Source organism: Puntigrus tetrazona, chromosome 11 (assembly GCF_018831695.1).
Source record: "Puntigrus tetrazona isolate hp1 chromosome 11, ASM1883169v1, whole genome shotgun sequence".
NCBI lineage: Eukaryota > Metazoa > Chordata > Actinopteri > Cypriniformes > Cyprinidae > Puntigrus > Puntigrus tetrazona.
The window spans coordinates 20,386,593-20,414,028 of record NC_056709.1 but is presented as its reverse complement, the minus strand read 5'-3'; the positions used below and the strand labels follow the sequence as shown (position 1 = coordinate 20,414,028).

General features: G+C 37.8%; 1 protein-coding gene across 1 annotated transcript; it reads right to left on the bottom strand.

The window, feature by feature from the left end:
* Positions 1–275: 275 nt before the first annotated feature.
* cntn2 (contactin 2) lies at positions 276–25,944 on the bottom strand. Its single transcript, XM_043252828.1, has 23 exons — positions 25,673–25,944; positions 15,477–15,582; positions 12,904–13,045; positions 11,927–12,102; positions 11,747–11,842; positions 11,435–11,647; positions 11,235–11,337; positions 10,914–11,095; positions 10,579–10,715; positions 10,173–10,302; positions 9,808–9,958; positions 9,572–9,699; positions 8,980–9,155; positions 8,092–8,212; positions 7,593–7,751; positions 6,978–7,127; positions 6,517–6,587; positions 6,111–6,345; positions 5,374–5,489; positions 4,694–4,880; positions 3,683–3,795; positions 2,961–3,129; positions 276–2,851 (listed from the first exon to the last, which is right to left on the bottom strand). The coding sequence occupies exons 2-23, from the start codon at positions 15,532–15,534 to the stop codon at positions 2,748–2,750; spliced, it is 3,117 nt and encodes a 1,038-aa protein (XP_043108763.1). The 5' UTR covers positions 15,535–15,582; positions 25,673–25,944; the 3' UTR covers positions 276–2,747.
* Between the last annotated feature and the right edge of the window lie 1,492 nt (positions 25,945–27,436).

Here is a 27,436-nt window from a genome sequence, read left to right as displayed (position 1 = left end):
CTCAATTGTAACATGTCAAATATTCATGTGAACAGTATTGTTTCTTTCTATTAAAACAGAAATGCTACTGATATTAGGTGTGTAAGCACACTGGTGGTGTATACACAGACCTGTATCAATCTGAGCATGTCAATATAAATACATGCAAGATTTTATTAACACCTACCTTTAAATATATTCCATATGCATTAATACACTGTGCATCTTAGCCAATGGTGCACATCTGCATGCATGTGAGCTTTATGCTAATCACTAAAGAACGAAACATCTTCAGATACAGTCAAAATGTTTTTTATTGAAGAATATTTACAAGTGCTGCATTATTCACATTCAGTCCACAGTGGACAGGCTCAACCTTTACAATAACTGGGGTAACATGGTAGTTCAGAGAGACAACTTGACATCACAACCTGAGTGACCTTCTGAGTGAAACTACTAGTGTGCCATCCGACTCCTGCAAGCGTAAGTACAGGTTGTTAGCGGCTATCAATGTTGAGTTGTGACTGACAAAGCCCTGATTGAACACAAGAGGGCAAACCACACAACGTGAAACACAGCAGAATGATTTGCGAATTAAATGATACGAGAAAAAAGAAAGCTGTGAAATTGTACATAGTGCACGATGCACTTAAAATCACTTGAAAGAGAAGTACAAAAAAAGGACAAGAGGACACTACAGTTTTGGTTTTGTCCTAACATGACTCGAGTGCTTCTACATTTGAAAAGTGTAACATTAACTTGACTGCTACCAGGATGTGTGACTAAAGCTACTGATGATGCTGTTATGTGTTTTTGGCTAAAACCGATTTAAATGTCACTGAGTGATCACGATTTGTCATTTACAGTTAATGGACAAAATATGAAAATGCTCGATATAAACGATCAACAAGGTGTTAGAGAAGACGTAAAAAACTAAACGAAGGAGCTCAAATAAATCAAGCACCCTCTCGCACGAAGAAATGGCTACATTTACAGTAAGAACTTGATGAAAACTGTTTAATAGAAAATTAAATACATTAAATAGAAACATTAAAAATGTATAATTGATAAATCATCCCATTAAACAGGCACTAATGAAAATCAATGCAGGGAGAAGGAAACAAATATACACACGATCAAACTGTTTCATTGTACCTTTTTGATCTGAAAGTACAAGCTTCAGGCTGAAATTTGACGCATTGTGCACATCAAATGATTTCATTACAGTTTCATTTTGTACTTCAGTAGCTGATGCCACAGTATTGAAAGACATATCTAAAAAGCACATCAGAGGACCTCTTAAATCTTCAGTTTTGTCCTCATTAATAAATAAAAAGATCAAATAAATAGGAAAACATAAGCATCAGTTTTTTTCTAAATATCTATAGGTTCTTAAACAATAAATGGCAGGTTTAGGTTGAGCTGGTTTATTTTTGACTGGACAATTTTAGGGGCCTCCAAACAGGCAGAGTGACCAGAGAGCCCCAGAATCGTCACTAAGACCATCACAATCACTGTTACCAAGTTTGCAGTTTTCCTGTGGAATTAGACTAGTTTAGCACTGTTGCCGCTGGTTGTTTTTCATGTCCACGGGTTAAGGCAACCCCAATAATGTGATAATTAGCCACTGAAATGCTAATTTTACTTAACCCAAAAAAAGGATTTTACCCCCAGGACATGATTTTTAATGGGGGAACCCCTCAAAATGCTATTGGGCAACCCTGCTCATAATCTAATTTTATGCTACCAGAACACGCCTCCTGATTCTTTTTGACAAATGGACCTTGTCACTTAAAGTTAGGTAAGATGTCTGTGCACCATTAAGGACAGTCTCCGAAAATTTAGCCATACAAGATCAGTTCTTGTAAGAAAACGAAACAAAGGATAATAATATAATAATATTATAGGATAATAATTAACTTGTTTGTCCATGAATGTTATCTTCAGCATTGTTCAATGTTCATAGTCTCGTTCTTGCAGTGTGCCAAGAGAGAAATTAACAGCCCATGGACGTCAATTTTATGTAATCCTTGAGGAAAAAGACAAAGCAATAACAATGAGATAACAGAGTGATAATTTTGGCAAGCCAAGCCCACTTTAACAACCACACAAGGATCGGGTTCTGTCGTGCTTTCGTGAGACCTTTCATCTTTAAAAACTAGAACACTGAGGGAGGCAGAATGCTACAATCATTCAACACAGATACAAAACCCTGTTAATAAAAATCCTGATCCAATCCTGATCTTTTTCCAATTACAGAGACACACAAAAAACATAAATATCAAATAAAAAAGGTAAACATTCATTTGGATCTTTTTGCAGTCTACATGCTGCCATGAAGTAGCAACCAAGTATTAAAAAAAGTTTTGTTTCATCCATTATGGAAATGTCACCAACACATCCAATGTGTATTTACACTTACGATGAAATCAATAAGTCAGAGCTGTTGTTGAATTTTAGAAACTACAACCAAATGCTGACATGATCACCGCTCAAGTTTGAGTTTCTGAGCGTCTAAGGCAAGCGTCTAAAATTAGAACAATCAAAAAAGTCTCCAACTACAACTCTCTTTAACCAATCATCCTTGTAAAAAAGCCTTTTTATACAAAAGAACCTTCCACTCCGCACACTTCTTAAACTTTACACCCCACGCATCCATTCCAACAGCCCTCATCAAAAAAACCCCAACCCACAGCCCTGCCCCTTATGAGGAAAACCTGCTCAATTCTCTTTGATATAAACAAGAAATGCCTCATCACTGGCTAGCATCACAGTCCAGACGAGCCAATGAGAACGAATGCACTGAACAACACAACAGATGTGCAGAGGGACCCGGACGTGCCAGAACTGTTTTGGACCATCATTCCTGTGCCTGTGGATCAAACACACAGACTTTCAGAGACGTCATTTAGAACTCAAACACTAGCTTTAAAGTTATTTTACTAAAACCAAAAATCCTAGCTACATTAAGTCTCACATACCTGAATCTTGAGACACTATTGCTTCATGGGCTGCTCCGTCTCCTCCATCTCCCCAAGAGCGGATTTCCAGAACCACATAACCATTGTCCTTGGGTAACGGCAGAGTGATGGAGTTCTTGCTTTTCTCCAGTATCTTCAAGGAAGACTGCCCTTCATGCTTGTAAAGAACCTACACAAATAACAGAGAAACAGTTTGTTAATTTTTTCAAGTTATATAGCATTTTAAGTCAATTTGGTTTGTATGGCACCTTTCAAAATACAAAGTTTCAAAGCAGCTTTACAGAAAATCATGATGATAATACCTTACTATCTTCATAGCTTATGTTCGCATTAAAGTAGCTTTTGCACTGTACGAAAATATACTTCACATTTTTTGACAATACAAGCAATCAAGCATGTCATATTGTACACACCATCTTTACAAAAGATGACCTTAATCCTATAGCAGAGCAGATATGAGATATACGCAGCTGGTTAAAATGTTTATTCACTGCTAACAGGCTCAATAGGGTCATTATAAAGGACGACACATGTATAATGTGACATTATAGGTTGCCCTTTTATTAAATTCTTACCTCAGAGCTATGAAATGATACGACAAGAGACTTGGACTAAAATCTGAGCAAATATTCCGATGACATACAGACGGAGACAGATAACCCAACACAAACACACATCCCAAGAGATAGCCATAGTGTTGGGTGGCAGTGTGTGTCACTCACTTTGTAACCCAGAACGGCAGACTCATTGTCCATGGATTTAACATGATCCCACCTCACAGTAACCCAAGAACCTGCAGCCTTCCATGAGACGTTACCTGGAGGACGGTTGGGGGCTAGAATAGAAGATACAAGCAAAATAAGAATATAATATCATTCTCAGTGACAAAGACAGGAACGGCAAATGTCAAGTTTTGAAGTACATTTAGGACTATTCAGGACATTTGAACTGTTATGGAAGTGACAGATTGTTCTACTTATCGTTAGTGGCAAAATAACACTTATTAAATTTCTATTATTGTAACATAAGTAGGTTTACCCTTTTCAACAGATCAAGTGACAATTTATTTTCTCCACGAAGGAGAATGAAAATAAATGTAGGTGGTTACTGAAGAAAGTGTCATGACAACGACAACGTGATGTGATGCAACAAGATCTTTTATTTCTCTCAACTTTTCCACCCTTAGGCTACCAGCTTACGCAAGATGGACATGAATCAGCCTTTGTTGTTTCTTGGAACAACATTCTTATCAACTAAACACTGCCCTCTGATTTAAAGAGTACCCAGCCATTTCAACATTTTTTTAATAGGTGCATCATTTCATCATAGATCAAGGTTAAATCACTGTTGAATTATGTTTCAATTTTGCAAATTGAATCAATGTAGATATTCATTGCAGAGCATCTATGTGTGTTTTTGTTAATCAACAGATATTCTTTCAGTCACAAACCTATTGTGCCCCTTATTACGATATGTTATTTAAGTCCCAGCTGTCTCCAGAACGTGTCTGTAGTTTTAGCTCAAAATACTCCACAGACCATTTCTAATCATCATTTTGAAAAAGGCCATTATGAGTGGAAGCAGAAATTTTCATAATATGTCACCTTTAAAGTTTGGTCATGTGCCAGCAAGATTGAGTTTGAAGTAAAAAATTCTAGAATCTCAGAAAGCTTGTTCCACTCCTGTACATCATATTTTAGCTAAGCGCCCTGAGCACAAAAACGAGGTCTTACGAGGTTTCTTGGTGACGACGGTGGTTCTTGGGGAGGGTGGGCCGGTGCCTGCGCTGTTGTAGGCCAACACAGTGACGTGATAGAGAGTGTTAGGCCTCAGACCCATGACTCGTGCAGTGTTCTCCAGCCCTGCTGTTCTCACTCGGTCAGCAGCTGCCTCACGTTCATGTTGTCGCCAATAACGAATCTGTAACCAGAGCAAGACTATCTCAAACCTGTCACAAGCTCGATCATACTGAAAACAACCTGAATGTGAAGTGGACTAAGAAATTAAAACTAAACTGGGTAAAAAAAATTTAATCTTATTTTGCATTTGAAAGAAAATATATCACCATATTTAATTAAATATAGGCTGCTACAAAATACTCTCTGATACCAGTGGATTTCAAAGCATGGTTTTATCTAAAGGGAGGCGCCTTATCTAAATAATGTGTTTCATGTTCCTTGATCTGATATAGACGTGCTGTTCATAAAAAGCAGCTAATGAGATAACAGCACCTCTATTAGTGGATCGCTCATTGGGGCAAAGCTCATATCCTGATGTGCCACCTCAGTGGCCAACAATGACCCACAATGGTCAACAAAACAACCACCAACTGTGTCATGACATTTACGTTTAACAATCCACATAAAAATTTTAAAAGAGATGCAACAGATATTAATAGAAGAATGGGCCTAACCTCATAACCCCGAAGAACTCCATTAATGTTCAGATGTTGAATGGGGTCCCAGGACACCTGAATCTCAAAAGCTGTCAGAGCTGTGGCATTAATCCTTCTTGGGGATATGGTAGGTTCTAAGGAAGGCCAGAAAACATCTATCATTTATCATGCATTTGTTTATCATTTAATCTTTTTATTTTATTTTATAAGGCTGGCAACATTTTAACATAAAATAAAAAGTCATCACGTGCACATTGCTGCGATTACACAAGTTGCACGTTTGATGCCGGTTGCAATATAGTTTACACCGTCTCTTCATTCATTATCAGCCTCTGATACAACATTATATTCTGACATGTGCAACAAAATGATCTGTCCTGAAATGTGCTGCACAGTTAAACTGAAGTGTGATGAAAGACCTAGTTAAAATAAACTCATAAAGGATATACAGAGCAGTTTAGTTTTTTACTGTTATTACTGGTTCTTGTGTTGTTACTTCTACAACTAATAAGTGAGCACTTATTAGGGTTCTTTGATATGTAAATATAGGTGGTTTTGTGTGTTAATATAATAGGGATGAGGCATTATTGCAGCTTTCTTTCAATATTGCTTTTTGGGAGAAACTTTTGACTCCGGAAAGTTACAATATGCTTTCACAGAACAATAAACTTACATAGCTCAGTTGAGGATGAGGAGTTTGAGCAAAGTCTAATCAGAATTTAATGAAAACTATTACCCTTCTGAATGTTTCTCACCCTCTTCTGCAGAATGTACCACAGCAATCTGGCTGAAGGGACCTTCTCCTTTCTTGTTGTAGGCCTTGATTCTGACCTCAAAAGGGCAGTAGGCTGACAGACTCTCATTACTGTAGACATATCGTGATGACTCCACGTGTGGGACTCTCACCACCATCCACGTTGTTATGCCTTGCTTTCTGAATGCCAGGATATATCCAAAGCCATCTCCATTCTGATACTCCCTGGCCATGGGCTGAAATTCATACCGGTAGAAAACATTTTTTGTCTCATTATGGAACAGAAGGTTAGCGTTGAGTAATAAATACACATTGATTGACCATCTGTTAGGAACCATACATACTGATTAAAAAGAATAAGGCAACTCTAATATAAAATCAGAGCAATAGAGGTCCATGGCACTTACAGTCCATGTAATTATAAGTTCATTACGGTTTCCTCCACCTCCACCAAGTCCACTGGGAGCCACAGTGGGTGCTGCAAGATAAATAGCAAAATAATAATGAATTCAAATGCAAAATAATAATCTATTTAGTGAAAAAAATACCCTACTATCGACCAAGAATTTCTATGGTGTGGAACCACTATGTCAGTTTGTTTTTAATATGTATTATAATCATGGTAGCACTTTATTTGACAGTCAGGTGTTATAGTAATTACAATAACTAGTCTGAACATACCCTTAAACCTAATCCTACCCAGTGTAATTATCTATAAATATTACCAGTACTTTCTTAGGTAAGTACACTGTATGTACACTAAGTGCATTTAAATACACAAACCGTAAAATAAACTGCATCCATATTTATGATGATATTTCATATTAAAATTTTTGTTAGACACTAACAAATTTGTAATTGTTCTGACCTGCTTGTTTGGTTCGGACAGACTGGGAGGGCATGCTTGGTTCTCCACTACCCAAAATGTTGCTGGCAATGACCTGGAATTCATAATCCATCCAGGGACGAAGATCTATCACACGTGCTGACTCAGCATTTCCCTCTATGTTGGCAGGGTCTGGAGCAACCGTCAGAAAACAATCATAACATAATGCATGATGCTCTAATACAAATATATTTCTCAAACCACAAAAAAAACTAATCAAATAAATTAAATCTTTACATTTCTATGCAATATGGGACAAAAATGGATAAGAAAAAATCGGAAAAAAAATTAAGTTAACCAAAACAAAATTAGCATTAATATCATGAATATTGTGTGTGTGCGTGTATAAAATTGTTGATATTCTAGTTAGTTTAATTAATTTTAAATATAAATTAAAACGTTAAAACATGATTAAATTTAATAATACATATTACAGAATGAAATTTATTATCAGTTATTATAATCAAAAAAATATTGCAATACACAAAAAACTCAAGCTGAGAATGCAAGATTGCAAAGCTGTTGACAGTGTGGGAAGGCTGATTTAAAAGTTTCATTTACAATGCTTTGCGCAAATGGGGTGACCCATAACCTTACCTGTTCTCATCCTCTTCCAGTCATGAGTCTGTGAGGATCGGCCCAAGATGACATACTTGCCAATGGGACTGTGGTTGTCATATCCACGGCTCCATCTCAGCTCAACAGATGTGTCATTGACACTAGTCACCACTAAACCTCCAGGGGGTCCTGGTGGGCCTGTAAAAAAAGAAAGAAACATTTTCAAATATTTATATTCATGCACACACTGCAAAAAAACATGTTATTAAAGCGGTTTAGTTGGGTCTGCTTTCTTTACAAAATCTGTACCAAACATGCATATGGGAACCAAACCCCAAGGATGCAGATCTGCTAAATTTATATTTCATGACTCTACACTTCATTCGTTCTCACAGGACTGAGAGCTGAGAGTTGTCTGTGCAAAAGCTATCAAGCTGAGGAAAAACACAAGAGCAGGGCTGTGGAACAGCCTCAGGATGCAGGCGGCTGAACTGAGCTTTAACACGGTCTCCATCACTGGCCAATAGGAAGCCCTCACCCCTCACGACCAGCTTGGCCGAGGCCACAGCACTGTCCACCACCGTCTGGGCCGTGCACGTGTATGTGCCAGCGTGACTGAGCTGTCCATTTACTATCAACAGGTCACCAATCGTCTCTTTCTGTATAAAATGAGAGTAAAAATAAAAGGAAACTGCGTTAGAAAGAAGTATAAGCTCAGTTCAACTTCATAGGAGTATTATTATGCTTTTTATTACATGCTTAATCTGTAGAGGTTTAAAATTTGGGATTTTAAAATTGACTATATATAATATGTCTAAAAGGCATTTACTTTGAAGTGAATCCTATTAAAGCTAATCTCAGACTACGCGAGGAGTCTGCTGCTATTGCAATACAAATCCAAATGGTTTTACTAATCTTGCTAATTTTAAATATTAAGAACATTAAGATTTCCACGTTTTATAAAAGAAAGTGTAAGTGGTATTTGCTACGGTGTTGTGGGTGGTTGTCAGGGATCTTCTATGCTCTAAGTTGTTTTTAGCATGCTGCTATGCTGTGCAAACTGTTGAATCTCTATGACCTTTCCTAGATAGCGTTGGTCCTGGCAATGCAGGTTTATGAGATTTTTTGTCGTATTATTATCTGCCAGGCAAAACTCACAAGTCTAATTGCTTAGAAATGCCGTGACGCATCTCTTAATAAGCTCTATTTTGAATAAATCGGTGCCTTGCAGTACAAAGATATATCAAATAAATGCTAAAAGGTAAAAAATACAAAAAAATAAATAAATATACGCATACATATATACATATATTTCAATTGTTTATTTGAGTACCATGTCAGAATATTACAATGGTTTCTAAAGGATTGTGTCAAGGTATTAACTGATGATAATACTAAAAAACACCCTTTCACGTCAAGTGCTCACCCCCTCCATACGCCGATAGTGTCCACTTGGTTCCTCAAGGTCAAGCAGAACTCCATTGAGGGACCAGGTGAAGGTGAGATCCATAGTAGGGTCATGTGACGCATGGCACTGCAGCGTGGCATTTTCACCCTGATTGATGTCAGCATTAGAGGGTGCCAATGTGATTTTTGTGGCATCTGTTTGAAAGAACGGGGTGAAAAACAACTTTAGACACTGAAAGCATCTGCGGCCATATTAGTATTTTAAAGTATTATTTCAGTATTTTAAAATACACTGAGGCTTGAAATCGATACATAACAGAAGATATGTGCACAGGGAACATGCAGAAAGAGAGCTGATAAAGGTGTTTACATGCAAAGCAAACTAGTCTAACAAGTATATAAGTGTGTCGAGAAAATTTCAGATTTTGCTTAACCGTGACATTTTGCGATAAAGAAACACTGTTTAGGGTTTTATGTGATCTTACACTTTTCAAGTGTAATCTGCGTGAAAATGTTAGAAATGTAAACACTCATAGCTGCAACAATATTTAGTGTTCGACAGATAACCTGAGACCTTTAAACTAGATAAACAAAAAATGTGTTTTTGTTACCTCTGACAGACAGGTGTCCTGTGCTGTTAGCTTTGCCAAGATAGTTTTCTGCGAAGCAGGTGTACTTTCCCTCATCGGCACGACTGATATTGTAGATCCACAGAACCCCATCTGGAGTAACTGTTATCCTGGAGAAAATTTATCTTTTTGAGATCACTGTACGCAAGCGTAATAATATTTGCTAATTTTAAAGCATTTAGGAGGTTTTGAATCACTCTGAAACATTACTGGATCACCTGGTACTATTGGTCAGTAGTTCTGTGCCACGGCTCCAAAAGAGAGTGGGTTTAGGAGCTGCCCGAGGTTTACACTCCATTTTCACTTGTCCGCCACGGGCAGCAGGAACCAGTCTCCTCACTGGATTTAACCTGAAGTCTGGAGCCTGGACTGAAATTGGCCGACAGGACAGGGAAGGAAGGGAAATGGGGAGCCACACAGAGAGGATTTAAAGACAGTTCATACTATAATTGGGGTTGAGGCATGACTGGGTGGGCAGAAGGGGATTTGAAGTGCATTAAGGTAGATAAGGAGAAACATGTCAATGTTTATGCAGTTGTATTCTGATTTGCTGAGATTCATGCTAAGATTCATTTGTGCTTACCCTGAACTCTGAGCTCAGCATTTGAGTAAACGGTGCCGTGTTTGTTTTCGGCCACACACTGATACATCCCAGAATCCTCCAAAGCGAGGTTACCGATCTTCAGTCGCCCGTTATTCACTTCCACCCGGTCCTGCACATAGGTACGTTTGAGAGACAAGATGCACATACAGATCAACGCCAGCAGAGGGCCACAGAACATTTCTCTTGTAAACTACCTCCAGCTGAAAAGATCGTGAGCAGGTTATTCACGTCTCACTGCCTCTACGACATGAAGAGTTTTCTAAAAATGAGTTAGCATATATCAGTCTGAGTCTTGACAGCTAGAGGTCCTGTTCATTTCTGATAACACACACATTGTCAGATTACAATCCAGCTACAGTTGTGTGTGTGTGAGGATATGGCTGACCTGTGTGGAGAGGGGCTGTCCATTACGGAGCCAGCGAATGGTGGGTCTTGGTTTGCCCGCAGCAGCACAGCTCCAATGCAGCTCTGAACTGATTTCCACCTCAGAGTCGCTCATGACTTGAAGCCACTCAGGCTGGGCTGGGAAGTGAGAACACAAACAAACCAGCAGATTTTTACTTCTCTAATAAGTAGATTGATGTGCATTTATTTAATTAATAACAATAATAAGTTAACAACGACAACACACGGTTATATATGTTACATCAAACTTTTACTAAAGGTAACAAGAGGAAATTCTAGCAGAAAATGCCATTCTAGTGCTGACGTTGTGCCTACCTTGCACAGAGACGCGTCCCTGAAGTGTCTCACGGCCCTCTGAGTTGTAAACCTCACACTCATACATGCCCTCATCATCAAAATTCAGTTCAGGAATAATCAGCGTGGGTCCCTCTGCACTTGCTCCGACCTTAGGTGGTAAAATCCCATCCACCTTCCTCCAGCGGATTTTAGGAATGGGACTTAGGGAGGAAATTAAAGTGTGAGCAAAAGGACACTGAAGAAAATTTGTACATTTTTATAGCTTACTGAGTTATGGATTATGTTGAACTGATGTCGCAGTGATCTTCGAAGGGAAGTGAGGAGCTAAGGGGGACTTACTTGCCATAGGCAAAGCATTCCAGCTGTGCAGTTTGTCCCGATAATGCATATGTCTCGGCTGGAAAGCGCACTCGGACATTTGGAGCAGTTTTCCTTGGGTTTGCTTTAAAAAAAGAAGATGTATTTTTTTTGTATAAAATGTTATCTTGATAGCAGCATGTATTTGGGCTTGTTTCTTGTTTTGAGGGAAACTAACTAACCATCAGGGTAAACAGTGAGCTGGACAGCTTTACTGAAGATGCTCTTGGTGCTGATATCCATGTTGATGGTGGTGAAGCAGAAATAATTGGCCGTGTCGTTGGCTCTTGCATTAGCAAGGTATAAGTTTCCCGTCACCTGAGAAACAAACCATCTGCCACCCTCTGGCTGGATGAAGTTGGGGAACTCGTTGATGAACCAGCGGTAGGACAAAGCTTGGCGGAACAAAATGGATGCAAGATTTAAAATTTGAGGAAATAAATAAGTCAAATACAAAGTGAAATATTCTACTAACTGATAGTGTGCAATCATACCTGGATAATGAGCTGGTGGCTGACAGGCAAGAAAGGTTCCTGCACCTTCATGGACCGTCTGAGGGCTTCTGCTCTCAGGGGGGAAATCATGGAGGTCTAGAATGTACACAACATTAATCAGCTGTGGTAGAGTGCAACTGCTGCTTTATTCAAAGACCTAATTGCTTGGTTTGTACTCACAGCCAAATTTGAGGTTAGCCACTCGGCTAACAATGGTGCCACAGCGGTTGATGGCGAGACACTGGTATGACCCACCGTCTCGCCCATTCTGAGGGTTATTGATGACAAGGTTTCCTGCGACCTGCATGTAGTGTGAATCCTCGGCAAATACAATTTCAGTGCCGTTCACACGCCACCTGTGAGAAATCACAGACAAGATCTAACATCAATAAAGTGCATGATCAATGATTTATTTAATTCACGCAAACATGTGGTACACTTGTATTGTGTGGACAGATATTAAAAAACATTTTTGCTTGTTTTTCTTTTAAAAATATTTTTAACCTTTAGTTTAATGCTAAACAAGCAAAATTGCTTCATGTTTTCAGAGAATATGAAGTTTCTTATTCGGATCAAGACTGCATTGATTTAATCAAATGCACAGACGAAAATGTAATATTATGAAACATTGATACAATGTAAAATAATATTTCTCTATTTTAAAATACATTAGCATCTAATTTACTCCTGTAATGCAGCAGTGAATTGTCAGCATCATTACTGCAGTCTGCAGTGTCACATGATCCTTCAGAAATTATTTTAATATGCTGATTTATTATCAGTGCTGGAAACTATTGCACTGCAAAATATTATTTTTAAACCTATAATATTTTTTCAGGATTCTTTGATGAATAAATAGTTACAAAGAAGAGCATTTATTTTAAATATAATTTTTTTCTTACAAGATGTACTACCGTTTAAAATGGGGTCTGTAAATTTGTATTTTCATTCAGCAATGATGTGGTAAATTGATTTAAAAAGATTTACATTGTCCTTTTTAACTTTACAAAAAATAAAAAATAAAAGAATTACAATAACGCAATTTTTTTCTTTGGTAAAAATATACACAAAAAAAATGTGTTAAATGTTAGGTCATGGTAAATAAAGGTTCTATTTTGTTCGATAAAGTGTAAGTGCCAAAAACCTGATCTGAGTACCGGTAAATAGCAGCAGGGCTGGCGCGAGCCTGGCAGCTCAGGGTCACCTTGCCTTCTGGCATCCCCTCCGGGTAAATCAGACTAGACGGCTGCTCCTCAAACACAGGCCCACTGTCATGACCCGACACACACACATCTCCACCTACAAAAAATGTGCCCGCCATTACTGTCTGTGAGAAACAAAATGCTTTTGAGTCAGAAACAGCATTCATGGTCTTTTAACAAGGTGACCCCCTGGAGTTGAAGCAACAGCCTTCTAGTTAGAAGATGATTAACTAGGCAGCAGCAAAGTCAACGAAAGTCAATGAAATATCTGTGAGAGTAATCTAGCTCAAGTAGTCTTGTCATACTCAGGTCTTTTGTACTGCCTCCTTTGACAGTTAGTGTACTGTGCCAAACAGACAGATACAGGGGGGTCGTGCGTGCCTAACAACTCCAGCATATTTGCACTCAGAGTGGGAGTGTACTCCACCCAGGGAAAGTCAGCAGGGGATACAAGCTGTCAGATATAATTGCACACACTCAGATATTTTGACAGAACAGAGGGAAACAGGGGAGTTTGAATACAGTTAAATCTCCAGGTTGCCGTGAACGCATATGATGCATTATGAATTGGGTCAAGAATGAGTTTGGATTATATAGGACTGTGTGTGCATTTGTGTCAGCTGGCACTCCGATTTTGTTTTTCTATTTTCAAACAAATTCTTATAGATTTAAGACTGCATATCATAACACAATTTGAGACGAATTAGAGTACTATACACAAGAATTAGTATTAATAAAAGTATCAAAATATTCCTAAAACAAAATACATTCATTTTCATATAATTGCAGATATTAATATTGTTTTCAGAGAATATGCTGTCCTGTACACAATCGATGTACAAAGTCTTCTTCCAAAATATCTTATATTGTGCTCCGAAGACAAAAAAAAAACAACAACATGGGGGTAAGTGATTAAAAACTAAATTTTCATTTTGAGGTGGAGTAGCCCTTTAAGCCCTTTTTCTTCCCTATTGATATTTAGTGATGCAGTAAGTAAATAGAATTTTTAGAAGAAAAATAAAATTCTAGATATATTTTTAAATACATATTTTATTATCTTATGCATATTATCTCGTAATATCATTTTTAAATATTCTTTAAAAATACAAAGAACCTGATGAATAATACATTTTTTCAATCACTATGTCTCTGCAGACATTTTGTTTGTTTTATGAATTTGTAATTTAGAATTCATTGGAGTTCTGTATATGTATGCATGTATGTCTGCGTGCAGTTCTGGTGAGACTTATACGAATCTAGGGCAAAAAGAGAGAGGCTGGGGAGGAGAGTTGAGCTGAGAAGGGGAGCCGGCTTCCCGGGAGGTTTTCTGCTCTGAGATTACAGTGAAATTCAGTGGTGTGATGGCTGCTTCCAGTAATGGGCATAAACAGCTGAAAACTGCCACTTAAGTTCTTTTTTCACTGAAGTCTCTCAACAGCTCTTCACAGTCTCTATGTGTAGCTACTAGCCTAGAAACAGTAATTGTTTTGTTAGCCAATTCAATCTGAATGCCTGTGATGATACAGCAGAACCTAGACATTTTTCTTAGTACAGTGAATATGACAATTAGGTATATTCTCAAACCATTTGTTTCTTTCCATGTCTATGTTCTGCTGTTCACACACAACATATATTTTTTTTGGCACGCGACCAGCTAGAGACAAAAAAAGAAGGAAAATCTGACTACAGGCTAAGTCACAGCCACAAGCCACGCCCCAGCACTTATTAAATATATATATATTAGCAAATTAAAAGATATACTGTAAGAATACATACTATTGTCCTATAAAAATGAAAAGCAGCACTTAATAATCATGATATGAGTATATTATAATAAAGTACTATGATATATTATACTAAAGTGTAATATATATTAGTTTATTTAAGTAATAGATCAAAGCCATTTGTGTGATTTTAATCCCCATTTAGTAATTTTTGATTTTTCAAAATCTATATTTGTGGAATGAACAATTTTAAATCAATCGTCCCCTAATGGCATGTAAACATAAAACAGATTTTGCTTGGCCACTTATGTTGGTCGGATGGTGGCTGCTGACCAGAATTTGCTGCAAAGTAGACCAGATTTTATGCCTGCGAAACTAGTACAACTTTGACTAGTGTGCCATTTGCTAAGTTAATAGCATTATGGACAAAAGCACTTTTAATCTTTAATGAAGCCTGGATTACTCCAGACGTCAAAAACACCTCTCAAGTAAATCAAATCCCTTCCGCCCACTGATCTAAAATAACACAATGAATAATTAATTCGAATTTGTGGCCCCCCACTGATGCACAAGCCTAAAACCACACGTCCCAGACACCATCAAAGTGACAACGTACATTTCAATGATGTTTTAACAAGAAAATGCTAGAGCAGAGGGAATATAGAAAAAAAGCAAACAAAGGATGAGTGGTAACGAAGTTCCCTCTTATGGGAGAAGGGCTGAGCAAGACCTCCTAAGTATATTTGCAAATGGGATCTTGAATGAGATGATATGATGGGAGACATCAGATCAGATAATACTTACCCAAAGCGTAGCTCAGAGCCAGAGAGCTGAGAGACAGCAGACACAACAGAATCCTCATCCTCTTACTGCAACCACACCCAGAAAAAAGAAAGCGGCCTTTCAGCTCCTGGAGAAAAACAAAAACCCAGTTGACACACAAAAAAAAGGCAGATTCTGAGATGAGTATCAACCTTTTTTTTAGTTAAAGTAATTATTAAAATTGGTTTCTATTAATAGCTAGTCAGGTACAAGTTAGTTAGGTATAGGCTAGGATTGGTGGATCTAAAATATGGTCATGCATTATTATTAATAAACAGCTGATTGCAAGTAATATGCATGCTTTTAAATTTTTAGGACTTTCTGTCTTTTGAAAAACACACACACACACACACACACACACACACACACACACACACACACACACATATATATATTAGAGAATGGTGGTGACCAAGCAGTTTTGGTGCCCATTGTCTTCCACTGTACAGAAAACAAGAAAACAATGAGAAGTATCCCAAAATATCTTCTTTTATGTTCCACAGAAGAAAGATGCTCATGATTTTAAAAAGACCAGAGGGTGAGTGTAGATTCCTGGTTATCTTCCGGTGGATACATTTTGTTTTTCTGTGTACGTTTTACAACTAAGGAGAATCATAACAACCCTGTCCACTCAATGTGAGGATGCATGGCTTTGTTTGCAACTGGCAACAAATTCTGAGTTATTCTGACACTGCGTTCCTCTGACAGCCTGAAAATCTACTTTACGCTGTCATATTCACCGCTCCCTCACCCTGACGTGTCACCTGCTGATGCACGGCACAGAGTCGGGCCTAATAAAACAAGGGCACGTGACTCAAATTGTCTTGAGGTTAAATTGACAAGAGTGTGCCGGGGAGCAGCTGTTTTGCACCATTCGCCATCCGGTCCTCACATCTGCTTTCAGTGTGCAGGATTGTTTCCTTCACTGTGCAGCATAACCCCCCAGCCCAGTAATTGGCAATTGCACATCTTTTTTCCGGGCCCAAGTAATGGCAATCGCAGCAAGGGCCGCTGCTCTGCGGTTCCCGGTACGTCTGCAGGCGAAGCTGAGAAAAGCGAAGCCGAAGCGTCAGCACAGATGTGCTGTTTGTGATGAGAAAGGCTCCCTTGAAACATCCCAGCAGTCATTTGTAGAGGTTTAAAAAAAGAGAGAAAGGGGCTTTCATCAGAGAAATTTCTTAATTACACCAAACAAGACTCTGATTGCCACCTGACTGCACTCAAATGCTTGTTTTATCAGCACTGCTTCGGTGTGTTGTCACAGTCTTTTGAACCGCACTCTACTTAGCACGGTATAATATGCTGGCTGCCAGATGTAGCTGACAAGATTTTCCTCATGCTGCAGTAGATGTACTGTATGCATGAATATGAGAGGGCTGTTTGTCAAGGAACACACAAATCATCAGTGCACAAATTTACAGCACATTCTTTGTTGTGCTTTAATTTTTCATTAAAGGATCTAAACACAGCTAATAAAATTTTTTGTAGTCCAGTTACATTTCTCTATGATTAGGGATCGTCTGAGACCTAACAACAGTGCAATAATTCCCCACTATGCCATGTCACATCATTTTAACTTGTTAAATATATTAATTTTACCAATATTAGTTAAAATAATTTAATAAAAAATAGACAAAATATAAGATAAAATATATTCAAAATAACTTGTTAAATTAACTTGTTTACCAATATTATTTTATTTTTATTACTCTATTTTTATTATTTTTATATTGTAAAACAACATATATATATATATATATATATATATATATATATATATATATATATATATATATATATATATATATATATATATAGTGATTTTACCTATATGTCTTTAAATAAAATATGCACACAGCCCATCTAAAATGAAATGTTGCAACCCTTTAATGAACAAAAACACCATTTTCATTTTGACAAGATTTTATGTATTTCTCAGGTTCACACCTTCCTGCAGTGAATCATGCCTTTTGTTCCAACACTGTTCTGTTAAAACCCCTTGTTTTTCTGTTGTCCGTTTCAAACGTCAGAGCTAAGGACAATCATAACAGCTCGTCCAGCTGGTATGAGGGCACACGGCTGAATGCTTTCTGACGGTGACAATTTCCACGCATAGAAACAGAGAGAGCCTGAAAATGTATATGGGTCAAAGACGAGAAAAAGTATATAACTATAAAGCATAAAACAATTTAAAACACAATACAATTTAATATGCATCTTTATACTCTTAATATGCACAAGTCAGAAGAAAATATAGTGTTACGTTGCCGCCCGTAGCCTCGTGGGCATTTAATGTGCTTTCTATGGTCATAAAATCACTTCTGTGACGTCATCATACTACATCTCTACTAAACATTTCTATAGATTTTTACAGGGAGATACTGCCATCATTGTAGTTAAAAAAGGCCTACCTAAGGTTTTCCTCCCTTTATATTATATATTTGCTTTGTATATGTAAATGTTTTGGACATTCTGCGAACAAGTCCTATGGCCATTTCTTTCTTGCCTAGTGCCTACCCACATACATTCATCTGAGTTCTCCCTTTTCTCAAAAGTCAAGTTTTTTGTAGGACTCAAGGACTGCCTAGGGCAATGGCGCTTTTACTGCCGTCCTGACATCTGCTAATGGGACTTAGCCCCCCAAAATGGATCTTTCCCAGCAGGTGGCCTGTTGAAGTCAGGTGTCTGTGAAGAGACTCCACAACAACAAAAAAACATAAGGAATTTTTTATCAGTCTAACTTAATCTACATACCTTCAGGTTCTGTTGAACACACACCGCATCCTCAAAAAAAAAAGCTTTGGTCTACAAACAGCCAAACAGCTATACATTACAGCTGATACAGCAAGAAACATCTTGCCGGTCTGAATATCCCTAAAGTAAATCAAATTGGTATTCACTGAACCAGTCCAGGCCTGATCTAAAATGTATGGCTTAGTGTCCCCAAGTCATGGCCTTGTCACAGAATAAATATTCAGTGTTTGCAATCTGAGTTTGCCGATAAAGTTAGCACTTGATAGCCGGAGTTAAAACAGCAGCAGTGGGAAGGAATTATAATGATGATCCATGCAGAAAGGCAAAAAACAGTTCTCAAAGACACTTATTTTAAAAACTGCAAATAAGTTTCTGGTTAACGGGTTCACATTCACCTACTAAAACTACAGGTCTGCGGATTCAACACCAAGTGCATCCTTTCATGATTATTCATGCCATGACTGTTTGTTGTGATTGTTTGCTGTTCGACATGTTTGCTCAGAGCAGTGAGTCATCTTTCCAGTATATGAACAGTGACACAAAGCTGGAACTTACTGTTTTCAGACCGAAAGTCTTGGGTACATTAAACCCAATCATTATAATGACTATGCCATTAAGCCTAGAATCTATGAACCGTGACAATAAAGCAGAGCATAGAGCATGATTAAAGTGTAAAAGCCAATGTGTAATTAACAGATACTACTGAAAGCTTTCCTGAGCTTAAAGTGGCATTATTATCTTTCTATCCAGCCATGTACTGAAATGAAACACAAGAGCAGCAGGTTGTTCACGTTGAACCTCCTCAATGGGAAACATGAAAGCTAGTTTTAAACATTCAAGTGTAGAATTAACACATTTTTAACCATACCAAGCACTTAAAGGAATAGTTCACCCAAAAATGAAAATTACCTAAGTGTATATGATTTTATTTCAGATGAACACAGTCAGAGTTTTTTTTTTAAATGTGTCCTGGCTCTTTAAAGCTTGGTAATTTGGGTGGATACGTCAGAAGCCAGAACTTGTAATTTTCATTTTTGGGTAAACTATTCTTTTAAATTTTCAGCTTTTAGTTTTGTTATTTTGTACAGCGTTTCCCATCGGTGATAACTTTACTCAGGGGTCTACAAATCCACACAAGGGCTCATTGACTCTGCTGACGTACTGCCTCTTAGGCTTGTGCCATGCATTATTGAAGCCTTGCCTTTCTCGATATTTCACCTAGCTGTCACTCATTGAAGCAGCAATAATCAAATTAAATGTTGAATGAGGTTTGAAGGCTGCTTTCCAAAAAGAAAAAAAGCATGGGGCTTTATTATAAATTAAAGTCAAGCAATGAATGATGTTAATTAATCAGCGAGAGATTTCACTAATACGAGTGTGGTATCTTTTATTCAGAACACAATAAAAGCAATATAGAACATTGTGTGGGTCTCCATGGTCCATATATTGAGCAGTCAAACACATGCTAGTATAATATACCTGAGGACAACTGACACAGTAGCTCTAATTGGTGCCACTGCAACAGACAGGAAAGCACAGGAACTGGGAAAAGTGCTGAGGCTGGGTACAGCACGGCCTTAGACAGCAGCGTGGCAGCCGGTGGTGATAAAAATCGTCAGCTTAAAATGCTGTCTTTGCCTTAGCTTGCGTGGATATCTGAAACAAGATCTCTGTTCAAATTGGAATGGCTCAGATTCCACGGAGCCAAAGACCCGTGATAAAACTGCTTAGTCTAAATAATGATATTTTCATTTGGGTCGAGCAAAGCTTCAAATTGAGTTTAAGCTACACTGTGCTGGCTCTCAATCTGAATACATTGTGAAAAGTCATTCTAATGTTTACTCCAATTTGCAATGTTAAAAGACAAGACAAATATTCAAGACTGGAGGGGGGGGTTCTTCAATTCAGTCCCCTACACACATACTAGATGTAAATATTTGATTCTATTTTTGAGATATATTAAAATGAACAAATTAAGAATATTTCTGTCTATTAATACTATATACTTTGAGAACCATTGCATTTTGAGACATATACAGATAAGAAAAAAAAATCAAGAATTCAAGCAAATGTGGCCTTAAATGATGAATCACTTAAAAAAATATTAAATATGCAGGATGCACACATTCTGTACATAAAATTAAAGCACCAGCTTGTGCACCACCTGTTTCAATTGTCCTTATATGCATCCACACATTTAACGACACTACCTCCTCGTGCCCTGCAGATGGTACGTAAAGTGGTGCCAGTCTGGGCCCTGAAGGCCACGGCCATGTATCAAACTCACAGGAGAAAGTGTGTGAAGGCGAGAGACCCGAGAAGACAAACAGCCTCATGTGGACCCACCAGCCCTCCTGTAACTGAAATATCAACATGATAGTCTGTGAGTGTTGACAGCCCGCCAAGATGAAATGTCCTGTAATAGCTTGGCTCACTTCACAGAGGACGATGATACGCTTGTCCTTTTTCAAGAAGAAACAGGCTGAAATTCTGTGACTTTTAAAAGGCTCACAAAAGGAGCATCCCTTTGAACATTTTAATTCAGGGAATAAAAATCTAAAAACTGATATGTACAGTATATTGGTAACATAGTAATTTCCAGCTGACATTACAAATTAATTACAGACAATGCATTTAATTGTAAACACTCATGACTTCCCTTTGCCTTATCTTACACTTACATGTAATCATTTTTTAAAAATAACCTTGTGTAAATATCCAAACCATTTTAATACAGATTATTATAATTGTAAAATTCCTAAATCTATTTTAGCATTTAAAATGGGTGATTTTAGATTTTTTTGTTTTGTTTAGATAGTATGTAATATTAGCTCAGTCATATGATAATATTATATATATTATATTTCAGAAGTCTGGGTTCGGTATGATGTTTTAAATCTAATTTCATGCACAGTAATTGTGAAAATGTGCACAGTAAGTTGTGAAATATTAAAACCTTGATACATTTTTCTGTGATGAATATAAAGTTCAAAATAAAATTTTGCAACATTATAAACGCCTTGACTGTCACTTTAGATTTAGATCAATTTTGTCCTCTGTGTGTCCTTGCTGGAGTACTAATTTATTTAAAAAACAAACTGACACACAATTTCTGAATGGTATATAATCTTGCGTAATACATTTTCAATGAATTCTCAGCCCTTAATTTTAACCATAACTTCATTTTAACAATCTAGCGGACTGTTCAACCATCCTTTGACCAAAACTGATATAGACTGCATATAGAACTCTCTCTGTTACACATTTGTGATAAGGCCCATTAAAACATAATAGGGGGTCGTGGATGGCCGTACCGAGGGAAAGAGTGCAATTACGATGCACGGTGACTTCAACTGGAGCATGGCATGTTCTCACTGACAGATACAGCATCTGCAACAGCAACGCCTGAGGAGTACAATGACCGCTGTATGTCCCAGAAGTGCTCATTTCAGGACACAAAACAGAAGCTCGTCTGTACTTAAGCACTTCACAGTAGAGATCAGAGAACTGAGAAAGTTCCCACTCTTCCTCATTTGCCACCTCCTCCCTCAAACACAAGCCCATCCATTCTCTCTAATGGCCGTATCTCAACGAGACCCCCATAACCCGACAGATGTGGAGGTCCTTGACCTTTATCACCCTCTGACAAAGACATCTGACCTTGTGGTCTCTGACCTTCCCAGTGAACTATCCCTCTCTGTTTGATCAGACATTTTTATGAGCACTCCCAGTGAATGGTTGAACTGCTGAAGGCACTCGTGACCTGGATGTGTGTAGATCAGGGTTAAGTAAGTACGTGCTCTCATGGATGAACAAGTCTTTCAAATGTACGTGACGCTTCAGTTCAGATACACTTGGCTTCAGTTAAAACTTCTCTTCTGTAAGCGCATCATCCTGACTGCCTGAGTTTATGGCTTCAATGCTTTCTACAGGATCATTTTTCAGCAGCTGGACAGGAATGTACTTCCAGCTCCAATACTAATCTAATTTTATCTCACATTTACATAGATTCAAACAGCGCTGCGGATGCATATCATTCTCACTTCGGCCATGATCTATGATTACTGGGTCCTTTTAGCTTTGTAGAAGTGTCTTTCAGCTACTATTTATACTGAAATGTGAATATGGAAAGAAGCATTAAATAATACTGCAAAATGATATGTAAAGCAAAAGCGTGTGATTAATTCGATTTTAAAAGGACAGTGTTCTTAAAGTCTGTTTGAAAACGTTGTTTTTTTTTACCTTGAGAAATGTGCTGCCAATTTGGCCAGATTAAAATTACTTTCACTGGTCTAACTAAATAAATGTATACATTAAGTCAGATGAGTCATTCAAATAATTGTATATTCACTTCACAATGGGAACAAATTAATCATGTGGACTAGCTACGAGTTTGTCCTTTGCACAGATGCAGAAATAGGTTTATTGATCGGAGCTGAATCACAGGTCCTAACCTTGACATTCCAGCAACAAAGTAGCGAAACCATAACATTTTGAGGCACAGAATCTACCTCGTTTCCTTCGAGCTCTTGGGAGTAAACAGCAAGCCGTATAGCAACAGATATGATGGAGACCACTGTTTAAAGCCTACAAGTGAGGGACCAATTACTTAGCTAAAGGAGTGTGTCCGAATGCCCACACCAGCAGAAATTGAGTTGGCAAGAGTTCTGCATTTATATAATAGCTAGGATTTTGATGTCCATTTAAAATTTTAAGTATGTTTTTACCATATCCTGCCTTAAAAATTAAATTAAGAGAAAAATGATAACTGATGAATAATAATAACAATAATAAAAGTACATAAACAATGAAACACACAAAAATTTCATTGGTTTAATAGTTTTTAATATTCCAATGTTAAATGTTTGGGGGAAATAAGACTCTTATTCTTCGCTTTAAAAAGAAATTAATACTTTTATTTAGATAAATAAATAAATTGATCAAAAAAACCTATAGTTAAAAAAGATTCTTATTTCAAATAAATGTCGGAGAATCCTGAAAAAAAGGATATAATTTCCACAAAAATATTAAGGACTATTACGTGCTTCTTTAGCAACAAGTCAGAATGATTAGAATGATTTCTTCACACTAAAGACTGGAATAATGGCTGCTAAAAATTCAGTTTTTCCATCACAAGAATGAATTACATTTATCACATTTTAAGATGTGTTATTTAAAATATATTAAAATGGCAATGATCACGATTGCAATAATATTTCATCTTTGAGACTTGCAAATAAAATAAAATAAAAATAAATATAAATATAAATAAATTAAAAAAACTAAAAAAATTTTATGTGAAGGATAGTGAATGCATTGCTATAATGGTTACCTGTATAATTAATATGTTTGGTTAAAAAAAGCACCTAATAAGGCTGTTTTTGTTTCAATATGGAATGAATATATGGCCCGCACGGATAACACCCATCAAAAAAGACTGCTCACCCTCATCTGCTTCTGAAAGCACGGGGATCTCGTGAATGTTTTATGAGGCTGGTGGATATAGCACACGCCCTCATTCCAGTAGATTGTGAAGCTATATTTACATGAATTATTTTATAAAATATTCTAGGTCATAAGTCTGCCAAAACCAGAGTCTGCCAGAATCAGAAGCATCATGTCCAAGAGTCTTATGCGTCGTTTTTTTTTTTCTTTTTTCTCTCACTGTTTCACATTTTTGGTTCTAGCTGCACACCTGAGCACATTGATGGGGCTGCTGCAGGCCAGCATTAGCAGTCCGTGGTGTACTTTTCCACAGTGCTTCACTGAGCTTTAATTTGCTGCCGCTGCTTGGTTTGTCACTATCAGGTTTAACCCTTGGCCATGGCTGTCCCCAGCATCCAAAATGCCTCTGAAATTCTCTCTCTCACTAACAACTGTCACCAACAAACTGGCCATTTATATACTTTATTACTCTGCACAAACTACCTTTCCAGTTTTCAAAATGCGGTTGGACGAATTTCAATAATCGTTTTCGGTGTTTAAAATGATCAGGTTCAATAGATATAACAATAACTACTTGGAATTCAGATTCAGAGGCAGCAAGAGATTAAAGATCTCTACGCGCCTACAAAGAACCCAAGGAAAACTGACCAGAGACTGATCAGTGATCACAGAATTCAAAGGGAAACACTGAAAAGCGTGGTGCAAAACATTCAGTCACGCTATTAATGCCTAAAATGCTTCAGTCGGTTCTCAGTAACAAGACGGCTTTTCTTAAGTCACACAGATTCAACCGATAAGAACAGAATAAAACCCCATCAAATGAGGCGAGGATTTCGTGCCACAGAGTCACAGAACAAGGCGGTTAGTATTGGGGCATACTGACCTTGGTGAGCTTTTTGTGTATGATCAGAATTTATGAACTGGAGCAGTTTGTGCAGGCTCGGTCTGCATTCTATAAAACATGTTGCTGAAGACGGCTTAATTGAAAATGCCTTTGTTTTTAAGCTTTAATATTTCAACTTAACAATATTTCAAGGCTAGTACATGTACATCTCTATGGATAATATTTTATTTAAACATGCATTATTTATTTAAAAGATCATTTTTAAAGTAAATAGACACTTTCTTTTAAACTTTTGGTTGCAGTTAGTTTAAGTAAGAGTGTAAAGAAAGTTATATGGGGCACTTTGAAACAGGATTTTTATCCAAAGTAAACAATTAACAATTCATAAAAATAATGCAAAAAAGGTTTTAGCCAACGAATATCTAATAAATGCATGGCACACCTTATGAATTATAGATTGAGCCATGTGTGACAGTGTGCATGAGGTCTTTAAAACGAACAAACAAAATTAGCTACTAGAGAAAATGCACATTTGTCTAAACAGACCTTTGACTCTAAACTTCCTAGTGTGACAACTAGCCCCGGTCTCCATACGAGTAGTAGGTACTCTAATGCAATATAAAACGTTACAATGTAATGCAGCGTTAAATGCCCCGGGTCTCTCCTATCAGCACTTCTGATATAACAGACTTCTCACAGAGTAATTTGTGTTGATCTTTGGCCAGCAGTTTGCACAGGTGTTTAAGGTAAGACCCGTGCCTATCCATCAGCCCCTATGATTTCAATGAGGGTCGTCACTCCCGTGTAAACAAAACGCCGTTACTAGCCGTTCGCACCAGTCCGCCCCGTTATTTCATAACAGACGTGTTTATTTCACACAGGCCTCCCGATAAGTGCGATGTGCCACGGTTAACCGAAATATTCCCAAATTATCATCCCGCTAGACCGTATTGCGCAATCCCTATCTAACAGATTATTATGGGACGCTTCAGTTTTCAAAGCAGAACATAAACACAGCGGGTGTCGTCTTAATGCTGCCACAAACAGTCAAACAGCGAATTAAAGGCAACGTGGAGGCGTTTGTTAAGTAAATCATTACGCGCTGGGTGATTAATGTTTAAAAGCGCCTTCGTACCTTTGTAAAAAGATTTGAATGAAGACGTGCTCGCGTCTCTCAGCCTCCTCCGGTGACGCTGCTGGTGCCGCGCGCTGCGTCAATAACAGCCACTGGCCTTTTCTAACGTTACGAGGTTTTTCCTCTCTCTTTAGGCAACTGCAGCCCCCGTCGCAATAAGGATGTTGTCGTCTGCTCGACACGATCTCTCTTCCTCACTCTGTCTCTATCTTCCTTTCATAATAGCCTAAATCATCCCCCTTCTCCCTCCTCCCTCCTCTCTCTCTCTCTCTCTCTCTCTCTCTCTCTCTCTGTCTCTCTCTCTCTCTACCTCCCTCTCCCCTCCCTTGCACTCTACATCTGATTCAAACGAGGGAATACGATTCATGCAACACAAGTAAATTAACCTCTTTTTTTAATACACAGTGAATGCGCACAAAGAAGGTAGAAGGTTTCCTCAAAGGAGGTAAAGTGTGTGCCCTTCCCCCACTGCTACACACACAAAAATACACTAACACACCCCTTCACACCTCTCTAATGAAACCCCAGTGGCACAATATGCACACCCTCACATCTCAGGGAAACCACACCGTCTGTGTTCAAATTGTTATTCCCGCCACCACTGATTCATAAAGGCTATGAATAATGTCTGAATAATATCACACAGCACCGCTGCATACAAATAGGCCTATACATCTGAAAGTAAAACGTATAGTAAACCACAGAAAATGCAGGCCTAAAAGGACTGAAATTAAATTACTTTCTTCCTGATTTGTGGAAAACAATGGAAGCATTAAAGTCCACCCCTAATCTACCTGTCAGCGTAGGAACAGCGTATGCAGGTTGTACAAAGAGAATAAGAATTTATGAATTAAGGTACGGTCGCATTAGTGAAATTTTCCCAAAATATTGCAGGCAAAAGAGGTCCATTGTTGGTCAACATAGCAAATTCGAACGGCCAAATGAACCGGCTGCGACATGCGTGAGGTATCTTTCGCCCTTCCGGATAATAAATTGTGCAGATTTCACCAATTTACAAAATAAAAGCATAAAATAGTTACGAACTGCCATAATGATTGGTCGCAACGTTTTAAGCAAGAGCTAACAGTGTGCGCTTCTAGGAAGTTTTCTCTGAAGAGTCTTTCCGAAAGCCAATATCAATGGTAGCTTTGTAATGACAATCAAGATATTTCAAAATAAATGACTAAATGATCTATTACTATCATAACTCTAAGGTGTAGGAAGTTACCTCATGCATGAGTCTATTTGTAATCAAAGGAGAACTCAATTAACTCAATCAAACTCAATTAAGCATCAAAAGGCACACGCAATACAATTTGTGATACTTGTAGTCAAGGGAGATCGATATAGGAAAATATACATAATATGTTGGAAAGTTAGCAACATTTTTTGAAGGACTTTGTTTTGGCTAATAAATCTGCTCAAAACTTAAGACTGAAAAGCCAAGCTTTGGCTATGACTAATTTTATTAAACGCCAAAGGATGTTTTCTTTAGAACAGAGCAATGATACAAAGCATAAAGAGATATGCTATCCAATTTCTTCTTTTTTTTAATAATTGGTTTTGAAAAATTGGACACTGGAACACAGATATACAGACGTAATGTGATTAAGAAAACTAGTTTCAGGCAAAAGTTGCTCAAGGCCATAATCCAGTAATAAACTAATCTTGAAATTGAAGTTCGTAGGCCCGTGCGAAGAAGAGGGAAAACACAAAATGCAATGAGAGATGCTTGGCACAGATGAAGACAAAGAGATTTGTTAA

Bases quoted from the DNA above. Each gene is read 5' to 3' on its own strand.
- cntn2 (XM_043252828.1), bottom strand. From the start codon at position 15,534: ATGAGGATTCTGTTGTGTCTGCTGTCTCTCAGCTCTCTGGCTCTGAGC. The intron at 8,213-8,979 runs GTGAGCACTTGA...CATTTTATACAG, and splicing joins ACTATCGGCGTATGGAGGGG to AAAGAGACGATTGGTGACCT. The intron at 3,796-4,693 runs GTAAGACCTCGT...CTTCTATTCTAG, and splicing joins CGTCGTCACCAAGAAACCTC to CCCCCAACCGTCCTCCAGGT.